The sequence below is a fragment of the Watersipora subatra genome, chromosome 3 (genome assembly GCF_963576615.1).
Source record: "Watersipora subatra chromosome 3, tzWatSuba1.1, whole genome shotgun sequence".
Classification (NCBI taxonomy): Eukaryota; Metazoa; Bryozoa; class Gymnolaemata; order Cheilostomatida; family Watersiporidae; genus Watersipora; species Watersipora subatra.
Window position 1 is genome coordinate 74,635,934 of NC_088710.1, and position 12,006 is coordinate 74,647,939.

Sequence of the window (12,006 nt, forward strand, 5' to 3'; positions counted from 1 at the left end):
TATAATTTATTTACCGTTACTACACATATTACCTAATTCTGTTTGCTTCGTACGACCGAAATTCGTACGACGATAAAAGGAAAGACCGCTCTATAAGGCGGACAATCAATCAGATAGACAACGATTGCCGTTTATATAGTAGATAGAGAACAGCGTTTTTCTAGTGGTTGCAAGAAACAAATGTTCACATGACCTTTCCGGTACACGTTGGCAGTAAATATTAATTAGATGTAATTTACTACTCATTAATTTATTTAAAGAGTAGTAAATTTTATTTAATTCACTACTAATATTTACTACTAATTTAATTTTACTACTTACTCATATTAATTAAGTTTGCTTCGTACGATCGAATCTGTTACAATCTTGCCACAATCAATACTCATAGAGGATCTATTCTTCAGCCCTGAACCCTTGTATATAGTACATATCAATCAATTTATCTTTGTATAAGCTATCCTGCATTGCTTATTTGAAGTCATCCTCTCATGTAAATTTTCTTTTAACTTTTACACAAATAATCTCAAACTAAATATGAATTGTTCACTACTATCTTGCATTCAGGATTCTTCTACAGTTTCCGTTTTATTGGATAATATGCCTGCAAATAGAGGCTTTTTGTTATTTTGTTATCAGCAAAATAAAAGATTACTAACGATCGAATCGAAAAAAAAGACCGCCATATAATTTATTTATACTGCTCATATTTGGGAGTTATCGGTGACTCAATATATCGAGAAGACAACTCATACTATTAGCATATCAGTATTTATCGTCCATCCCTATGATGAATAGCAGGTTACGTATTATAATAGAGGCGTGTACTAACCGGAGATTCCCGTTAATGCGTCCTAGCGGTGAAAAAAAACACAGAATAGACACGCCCTTATATAAAAGCAGCGGCTAATAGTCCGAAAAGTACGGTACTCTATAAAGCGGACAGACAGATACACAGATAGATAGATAGACAGACAGACAACGATTGCCGTTTATATAGTAGATGTTCATTTAATTATTCAACTGGTAGTAATGTTTTTATTTGAGAACCAATTTTTATGGTATAAACAATACAGATACAGTTCACCAGAGCTTTTCCTTGTTACAACAGAACAATAGTTGGCTTGCTTAATAGGAAAAACGTGAGAAAACGTTGATGCTTTGAGAAATTGGTGTGCGTTGCTATGGCTTGATACTAATTGAATACACTTTTCTGTCACTAAAGTCTTTCAGTATGGTTATTCTACACAAAGCTGCCTTGGAATGATCAAACAACAAAGTTAGATCCTGTACTAACATAGAGCTATAGAGACTCTTATTGCTACAGACTATTATGGTGATCCGTTGATGTCGCTGCCTGCCTTCTCTAAGAAAGAATCTACTCACGATTCCACTACACCTACTAAGAAAAGGAAAACTCGCAAGGAACCATTAAAAGTATATATATATATATATATATTATGTGTGTATTCGTATATATTCACTTAAATAAGATTGTACATGTAAAAGATATTGTAGTCTTCATAAAGTCACATCCAAGTTAGTGACTCAACTAGAGTACAGTGAACCCTCGCCATACGATTTTTGTTAATCCGTTCCAGTGTTGGCATCGTTTAGCAAAAATTTCGTTTGGAGAGGTATAGAAACCCATAGTAATTATCTAATGCAAAAAACCTGCTAAAAACATCAAAATTTTATGCTTACTGATTTACTGTACATATTAAAAATTAGTAACAAAATAGTATGTTAACCTTGGCAACCGTAGTTACCTACAGTAGTTTTGGTGTATCTAGTGGTTATGGTCTGCAATAAAATGTAACATTACTATGTGCAGTAGCAGCAGTACGTACCGTAGAGAGTTCTTACTTTCGAGACAGACGTATAATATAAACTTTGAATTTAACTTAAAGGTTGACTTGCAACAAAATTCACATTACAGTTATTTGGTATCAAAAGATTCACTATGTCTTTGCTGTGTTGTAGGTGCAAAATATGTGGAAATGTGATTACAAGCTCTTAAAAGCTCAAAAAAGAACAGTTAATCGTAGCTACACGAGACCGCTGCAGTTTGGAATCTCTTTCCAAAACGGCTCAAATGGGAAGTAGTTGTACAAGATGGCTTGTGTTTACATTTTTACGCAACCTCATTCGTCGAAATATTTTCACAAATATACTTCACGCATTCAATAAAACCATGTCTATTGTTCTTACGCATCTGTTTTATCGTCATTGTCATGCTGTCACTTTCAGCACTGATATCCTATAACCTGTCGTAAAAATTTGTTTAAATTTTCAACCTTAGCTCGAAGGAGTACATATCATTGTCTGATAAACATGACGAGCCTGTTGGTCACCTGTGATAATCGAAAAACGCCGCAGAAATTATTCGTGAAGTATTGGGTCACATGATCAGATTCCTTTAAACAACAACTGAACAACCTTTAAATAAAGTTTACTAAACATTCTTAAAGCTAAGTTTTTGTATGTATTTTAGTAAACTTTAATTTTCTCATGGTCAAAAATTTTATCATCTATCCTTTTTGGCGCCGTTTCCACTATGGCTTTTAGCCGACTTCGTTCAAACTCTTTTCAACCTAATTTGACAAGAAAGCTTAAGCGAAGTTCTCGAACGCGGCCTCGCTTTATGTCTCGCATACTTGACGATTTAATGGCCATCAAACAAAAAAATGAAATTTTATTTGCTCTGCCTTTTGAGTGTCGTGACTTGAGTGAGTAGAGCAGAGGGGAGGCTTGGAGTGGCGTGACTTGAGTGGGTAGAGCAGAGGGGAGGTTTGGAGGGACGTGACTTGAGTGGGTAGAGCAGAGGAGGTTTGGAGTGACGTGATTTGAGTGGGTAGAGCAGAGGGGAAGCTTATAGTGATGTGACTTGAGTGGGTAGAGCCGAGGGGAGGCTTGGAGTGACGTGACTTGAGTGGGTAGAGCAGAGGGGAGGTTTGGAGTGACGTGACTTGAGTGGGTAGAGCAGAGGTTTGGAGTGACGTGATTTGAGTGGGTAGAGCAGAGGGGAGGCTTATAGTGATGTGACTTGAGTGGGTATAGCAGAGAGGAGGTTTGGAGTGGCGTGACTTGAGTGGGTAGAGTAGAGGGGAGGCTTGGAGTGACCTGACTTGAGTGGGTAGAGCAGAGGGGAGGCTTATAGTGATGTGACTTGAGTGGGTAGAGCAGAGGGGGGAGGCTTATAGTGATGTGACTTGAGTGGGTATAGCAGAGGGGAGGTTTGGAGTGATGTGACTTGAGTGGGTAGAGTAGAGGGGAGGCTTGGAGTGATGTGACTTGAGTGGGTAAAGCAGAGGGGAGGCTTGGAGTGACATGACGTGAGTGGGTAGAGCAGAGGGGGGAGGCTTATAGTGATGTGACTTGAGTGGGTAGGGCAGAGGGGAGGCTTGGAGTGATGTGACTTGAGTGGGTAGAGCAGAGGGGAGGTTTGGAGTGATGTGACTTGAGTGGGTAGAACAGAGGGGAGGCTTGGAGTGATGTTACTTGAGTGGGTAGAGCAGAGGGGAGGCTTATAGTGACGTGACTTGAGTGGATAGAGCAGAGGGGTGGCTTGGAGTGACGTGACTTGAGTGGGTAGAGCAGAGGGGAGGCAAAAAACTTATCAATGCTACTTATGTTCCTCTACACTTAATATGAATTTATTACATAATAAAGTGGATTTTTGTCAGCAAGCTAAGAGCAATTGTCTGATCGCTGACCCTCTGTTCGAAGGGATTACAACTTCAACTTTGCCGCTGTTGAAGGAAAAATATCCCTTTTGGGTCCTGACAAGCGTAAATTGCCAGTAAGACATGGCTGTCCTGTTGGTGCAGAGAGTGCTCGAAGAAAACAAGCCAACTTAAAGCACGCTAGCAGATTGCCAACTTAGTCACTTGTTGCGGATGATGCTAGCTGGTACACTGTAAATGCTGGTGCAATGCAGACAATTGCTACTAGCTAATGCTTTCAGAAAAATCAAGAAAAAGTTGCAGTTTGTCTTGTATGGAATGTGCACAAGAATGAATATAACTACATACATACAGAAGTATTTATACCCTAGAGGGCAGGCCTTTAGCAAGTTCTAGAAGGCAATGCGGATGTGTCAATTATGTGGCTAGTTAAATATGAGTTACGTAAGATGATTTGTAGTTAGCAGAAAGCAGGCCCTACCTGCAAAGCATGATTACACATCTAATTGTTACACACACAAAGGGGATAAATAAGGATATACATTATATAGTATTGCTTCTACCTATGGGTCTACTTCAGTAAATTAAACACTTGAAGTTACAAATGCTTTTTAAAAAAATTAATCTGTGCACTTCTTCAGGTTCATTTTCTTCTCTAGCTTTTTGTCAGATTCATTCTTATCATCTGTGCTTTTGGACACTTTTCTTTTGAAGAAATATCTACCTAAAGAAGTCGGTTTTTGACGACTTCTCAAATTTCTCCAAAATAACTCATGCACGCGTTATTAACGCTGTCCATAAGACATCCTGTGAGAACCGTTCCTGGATGTTTTTTCAATGAACCTAGTAAGGTTTTGATACCGACATACAGCTCCCTTACTTGTGTCAATATGGGGTTTTCTGTCTCCCCTATTCCTTGCCATCACTAAATTGCTCCTCCTCTTGAGTGATGGTCACCTGCATGGCCTTGAACTCCTTCAAGTCTTCGGTCGTAAGATTTTCCCTGTGTTCTTTGATAAGGCTATCAATGCTCGTTCATCAACAACAAGCCCCACGAACCTCCCGAGTGAAATTATTTCCTTAACATCAGGTAAATAATTAACGCCCTTTCTTCAGACCCTCTGGTGTCTCGTTTTACCTCAACACCTGACCTCAGTTTTTTCATGAGGATTTCAAGGTGTGCTTCGAAACCTCATTCTAGGCTTTCTCGATCATCTTCAGGCATTGAATGATGTCGATTTGCACCTTCTAAAACTCACGGAGGATGAATTGAGTGCTTTCAGTAATTTCGGAGCATTTTCTAGACAGATGCTTCTTGTAAAGCTTTTTGAAGTTGGCAATCACTTGCTGGTCCGTAGGCTGGAGGAGAGGACTGGTGTTCGGTGACAGGTAGACAACCTTGATAAAAGAGAAGCCTGGATGTATATTGTCCTCGAGGTCAGGAGGGACCAGCAGGGGCATTGTCGAGCACCAAGAAGCATTTCAGAGGGAGTTCATTCACTTATTTATTTCTCTAGATTTATTTTAATGAAGTTTCAAAACAATAACTTTGCCATCGAACTGATAGAAGTACAGTGCACCCTCAGGATACAATTACTCCGATATACGATTGTTTCACCGTACGAAGTTGAACATGATTTTTTCACCTCGCCATACGAATCTTTATTTCACTATACGACTTCAACCAAATTTTTCCTGAGCTCAAATTTGGCAGTTGGTGTGCTTATTACGTACGTCAAAATAATAAAGACGCCGAAATGCTGGTCGCCAAAAAAGGTTTCACAACGTTTAAAAGAAACACGATGGCCAATTTCTTTCAGTTCAGCATTTCTCGTGTGTAAAAACAGTAATATTTCTCTTTAAAATAAGAAGCGAAGTTGGAGTTGCGATCCTTTAAACAGCAAATCAGCGGTCAGACAACTTACATTAAACTGCTCACAAAAAATTCATGTCAAAACGAAAACAGCATCGTTCGAGCTTTCTTGCCGAATTAGGTTGGAAATTTTTTAAGGAGATCTGCTAAAATTATATTAAAAAGTCAGAAACTAATAAATGATAAAATTTTAGTCATAAAAATTGAAATTCAGTAAAATAGTTAAAAATACACATTAACACATAGCTTCAAGTGTGTGTTTAGTAAGCTAAACTTATTTAAAGTGAATTTAAAGTTTATGTTATACGTACGTCTGTCTTGAAAATAGGAACTCTTAACAGTACGTACTGCACATTGCAACGTTACATTTTAATGTAGATCATAACCAATAAATACACTAAATATACTTAAGTTACTGTAGGTAACTATACTTACTAAGGTTAATATACTATTTTGTTACTAATTTTTAATATGTACAGTAATTGTATAGGTTTTGACGATTTTTACCAGGGGTTGTTTGCATTATATAATTACTATGGTTTCTATACCCCACCATAAGATTTTTCCCCCATACGATGCCAACCCTGGAACAGATTAAAATCGTATCTTTGGACTGCATTGTATATCATAGTGATTTAGCCATCCAACAGTATTTGTCATGCAGGTGCGCAATTTTAACTTTTAACTGGAAAGTTTGGCGACTGCTTTCGAATTCATGAAAATAAGTTTTTTCAGAGCTAAGCCGAAGCAATTGTGAAGTTGTCATTCCATGACAAACGCAAGGCTATTTATATGGTAGCACATTTTAGCTTACTTTTCTATGTCTCTATGTGGCGTTGTGACCTTGCGTTGTGTCAGGCTTTGCAGTCTCTTTTAATTCTGTCTAGGAAGAGATGTGGACGCTTCGAGGCCCAAAGGATCATTGCGAGGTGAGTTCACAACTACAGCGCTCTTTTATCGATTTGAATGATAAATGGTTTAACTTTGCTGGGATCTCTTGATGAGGTCTAACATGGGAATTTTAACAGATTTATAAAATAATGACTTCTTCATGTATTGGTACCGGAACCAGTTAATGATTTGCCACCATTGATCTGCCCTTTGCGGTGAGATGTGAATTTTAATTGAGTAGGCAATACTTCATCCATGCAACTATAGCAAAAGGTTAGCTGGATGCCCAGTGTCGCATGAGTAATAAAAAAGGTTTTGCGCACAAAATTTATTTTCAATCAACATAATTATACAACATTTATCATTCTAACTTTTCAATAAAGTACTATAAGTTTAATCAAGTTTATGCTATATATACATATATTTATAGTATTTTGGGGAAGTCTGGGCACGTATAGTACACTAGCAGTCTTGTGCGCCATTATAGATTTGCAGATATAATAAGTATGTCCACAATTATTCCATATTATGCTAAGGTGGCCATTAGTTGCTGACTAGTTAGTTGCTGACTAGTTGGTTGCTGACTAGTTAGTTGCTGACTAGTTAGTTGCTGACTAGTTAGTTGCTGACTAGTTAGTTGCTGACTAGTTAGTTGCTGACTAGTTAGTTGCTGACTAGTTAGTTGCTGACTAGTTAGTTGCTGACTAGTTAGTTGCTGACTAGTTAGTTGCTGACTAGTTAGTTGCTGACTAGTTAGTTGCTGACTAGTTAGTTGCTGACTAGTTAGTTGCTGACTAGTTAGTTGCTGACTAGTTAGTTGCTGACTAGTTAGTTGCTGACTAGTTAGTTGCTGACTAGTTAGTTGCTGACTAGTTAGTTGCTGACTAGTTAGTTGCTGACTAGTTAGTTGCTGACTAGTTAGTTGCTGACTAGTTAGTTGCTAACTAGTCAGCACTAGTTAGCACGTGTTTCCTAGTTCAATACCATTGTGAAGCGGTTTGTTGTTTGTAGCGCTAGCAAGAGCTGCAAGCGTGATTTATTTTATCGTTATAACTGGAAATACAACAAACAAACCATAGATTTATATACAGTCAAACTCGGACAACTCGCCCTCGGATAGCTCGAACACATGGTTAACTCGAACGGATTTGTTTGATAGCTTTAGATTAACTCGACCACAACTTCGTTAACTCGAACAGTGTTTTGCCCAACGGCTACCGAGACGGTTGTTATCGCTTTAGAATATCACTTCATTCCAAGCCATAGAGATAAACCTCAACTTTTAGTAGTTCATAAGCGTTGTTATTACCATCATCGGCAAAATATTTTCGTTAATGACTTTTCTAAAGGTTTGCAAAAAATCAAATTTCACCAAACATCCGCTTAGCGATGGTCCTTTGAAGGCAAGGAAAAGCGAGGTAACCTTCGGATAAACTTGAAGAAAAATCGGCAAAAGTGATCTTGGTTAAAACACTAAAAAAAGATGTCTTTTCTTCTGAGCATTTCAACAGCGATCAAGTTTTGCCAATTTTAAACTGAAAACGTTCTGGCAGTCACATCACCTAAAACAACAAACAAATCTCAAGTGATAGAAAAATCTCTATATTTTATGATGAAAAAATTTTCAACCTTACATTAGAAGCATTTAATTTAAAACAAGCCATTTATGTTTTTGATTTATATATAGTTTGTATATGTACATGTATCTGCTAATAAATACATGGACTTGTGATACTGCTCTGATAACCTGAACGCTCTGATAACTCGAACACTTTCGTTCGGTCCCGTGAAGTTTGAGTTATCCTCATTTGACTGTGTATACTAGTTGGATGTCCGGCGTTGCCTGGGTATTAAAAATCTGCCTATAAACAATGAGTAATGTAGTTGCCTGTCATTCGCTATTAGCCTGGCACATTGCCAATGGATAATTTGAGTAAGTTTACTAATATTAGGTAACTACTTGCTCTCACGATTGAGCACATACACTACTGCCTTCCACGATGTCACGTTGTAACGGAGAGCAGTAGTGTATTTGCACCCATATAACGACACATATCGCCCAATGAATCTATCAAGCTAGTGTTAAAGGTTGACTTGCAACAAAATTCACATTACAGTTATTTGATATGAAAAGATTCACCATGTCTTACTCTGTTGTGTTGTAGGTGCAAAATATGTGGAAATGTGATTACAAGCTCTTAAAAGCTCAAAAATGAACAGTTAATCGCAGCCACACGAGACCGCCGTAGTTTGGATTCTCTTTCAAAAACGGCTCAAATGTGACGTAGTTGTGAGAGATGGTTTCTGTTTACACTTTCTTGCAACCTTATTCGCGAAATATTTTCACGAATATACTTCATGCATTCAATAAAACCATGTCTATTGTTCTTACGCGTCTATTTTATCGTCATTGTAATGCTGTCACTTTTAGCACTGATATCTTATTAATTTACCGTAAAAATTCATTTAATTTTTCAGCCTTAGCTTGAAGGAGTACATATCATTGTCTGATAATCATGACAAGCCTGTTGGTCACTTGTGATAATCGAAAAGTGCTGCAAAAATTATTTGCGAAGTATTGGGTCACATGATCAGATTACGACTTGCCGATTAGACCAAACCGAAACAAAACTGTAAAGTAGCAAGCATCCATATTTGATACGGGGTCTTTGGTAAAACCCAAAGTGTTTGTCATAAACTAGTGCTACGATTAAGTTTTATATTGAGCTTTTTATTGGCCTTTCAACTCACGTGAGAACATCACGTGACAAGACAATAACCAAATTTCATGACTACGTCAGAGAAATAATCAGATTCCAATCTACGACGGCTTTTCGTTTTTGAGCTTTTACGAGCTTGTAATCACATTTCCACGTATTTGGCACCTACAACACAACCTAGTAAGACATGGTGAATCTTTTGATACCAAATAACTGTAATGTGAATTGTATTGCAAGTCAACCTTTAAGCGCATGTAGCTATGCAAAACCCTTGGCCAAGAGAAAACAAGAAGGTGAAGATGTTTTGCCCAGATCATTAATTGTTTTTATTTAATGGAGTAGATAGTCAGCTACTATAAGAACATGACTTACCGCTCGCAGTTTGCACTGGGCGCTGATTGCGTCCAAATTTGGCAGGTACAACATAAAATGTTTCAGTTGACCTGTAAATGTATCATAACAACATTCTGCGCTTTTGTTAGTAGAAGTATTTATTGTTCAGAAAATAGATCATGATGGGTTGGCGCATTGGGCCATTCGCATTACCCTAGGACACTTATATTTCGCTAGTATTTAGTTTCGTGAGTAGCATACAGAGTAAAATTTCGCTGCAACTTAATTTCGCAACTCTGATGAGTGCGAAAATATAATGATGTGAAAATAAATGCAGTGGAACAAACATAATTATATTCCTCAGGTTCGGTTCGCCGGTAAGAAAAAATTTTCCTTTTGGGATTAGTTTGTAATTGTAAACCGCAGGTAGAATTGTATGGCTGAGATCGATAATGCAATGTGATCGCTTGCTGCCATTTGTTTCTTGGACTGCTGTAGAATGGAATTTAATTACGCTGAAAATTTTAACGTTTTTGTCACAATTTAGCTTGTTTTTATATTAACGTATTTTAATTTTAACGATCAACGGTGTTGTGTATAGGTATTAATTTTAACGTTTTCCCAAACGCTCAACTGCTACTAATAATTGCTGAACATCTTTATTACAGTAATTACAAGCTGTATACAAATACATACATGATACAGCTGCTAGTAATACTACAGCTACAGATACTAGCAAAGTGTGTAGTTATTATAACTTCTTCCTTTTTTATTAGTGTTATTTATCAGAGCTAACTCTTTCTCTATTGCCTCATCTTCTGAACCATTACAAGTTATTGAAGAGGTGTCAGTGGTGAATCCAAACCTTTCCAGAGCCATGCTGCTTGTGTGGTACTGTGAGTGTCAGTGTGTCTTATTTTCTTTCAACACGCGGTGCTCACTGCATTGAATGATGTACCCAACAAACGATAACGCTACTAATGCGTGTGCATTGACATCAAATATCATTATAAATCATTGTTAATGGGAAAATAATCATAATTAATTGCAAAATAATAATGTAATAAATTTTGACAGTCAAATTATCTTGTTGGTTTATATTTTAACGATGCTATAGTGGTCGTTAAAAACGTTAAAATAAATGTCATTATAAAATTCCATTCTACAGTATCAATGAACAAAGCTATTTAATTCCGCATTTTCGCTTGTTCGTTATAATAGTTTAGTTTCGCTCATGAAATTTTCGCGAGAGGATGACTCCGCGAAAACGCGAAAGTTAGATGAGGCGAATACATAAGTGTCTTAGGGTAGCATTATGTAGACAATGGGGAATGAGATGATACATGTATATAGATCATCGACTAACTTGTTGTGAGTGTAGGTCCTTTCTAAGTTCTGACCAAATATACATGTACATTTTAGCAACTTACATGGATAGCAATGTTCCAAATGGACTAACATCTAGTTGATAATATGTAGAAGATTATGCTGTGCGTTTAATAGCGCCTTTCATGAAGCTTAGTTCTATCAATGATATACAGCCCCCAAGGATAGCCGACGGCGCTCATATGGGCGGGGTTTAATGATGAAGCTCTGTTGGGATTAACCCGAACACGGCACCCGAACAAACAAATATGCTGAATAAAGCACCTTGTAAATTTACGAATATTATGAACTATAGTGGTTATTTTACTTATCTGTTAAATTCATTTTGTTGACAAATAAATATAGTATCCCAATATTGTCACCGTTATGATCAGTCAGTTGCCATTCACAAGCATTCGTGATATTAATAGTCACAATCGTAAAATAGCCCAAATTCGGTTTCGCATTTAGATTTTGAGTATGAAAACTACATTGCACAGCTTTGCCTGCTGTCCCATCTTATTGGCAAGGTAAAACAATGTGAAACCGATGAAAGACTTTGTCATTTTATATTAGGGGTGGCAAAATATTAATCAAAAACTAGAAAAAAAATGCCGTTGTTCGGATAATTATACTTAACTTTAGGCATATACTACGACCTTTACCAATTTTAAAATTACTAAAAGTAGGTAATTTGAAATGTTTTATTTTGAATAAATACATTATTTTGGTTAGGTGTTACCCCTACATTGCAGAAATTCAATGTTTGCTATTGTGACCCGCGGGGTCTACTGGCTGAATAAGCTAATAAAACGATAACAGCGATTCGTGTTTTCTAAAACCTAACAAAGCAACGCGACCGCCCCGCGAGAGTTGTGTTTGCTCCGAAACCCAGGCTAGCACAATTCTAATAGAGCTCCATCATTAAACCCCGCCCATATGATAGCCGTCGGCTATCCTTGGGGGGCTGTATATCATTGGTTCTATTCAAGCTAATAACAGATGAATTATTGCTAAGTTTAGAAATTCATCATGCATATTAACAGTAATTGAGTACACAGTATAATTTGTCGTCAAGCAAGGTATACTAGCAAAAGGACCCTAGATCTTGGTCTCATTATAGGACAACAAAGTATTATTA

At 37.3% G+C, this 12,006-nt stretch overlaps 1 protein-coding gene across 2 annotated transcripts in view; it reads left to right on the forward strand.

Moving 5' to 3' along the window:
- Positions 1–12,006, forward strand: part of LOC137391361 (uncharacterized) — a 73,147-nt gene that overhangs the window by 41,173 nt on the left and 19,968 nt on the right. For both annotated transcript variants that reach the window (XM_068077813.1, XM_068077814.1), the window contains 2 exons: positions 1,325–1,434; positions 6,444–6,485. In XM_068077813.1, coding sequence (XP_067933914.1) covers positions 1,325–1,434; positions 6,444–6,485 — 152 coding nt within the window. The remainder of the gene's footprint in view (positions 1–1,324; positions 1,435–6,443; positions 6,486–12,006) is intronic.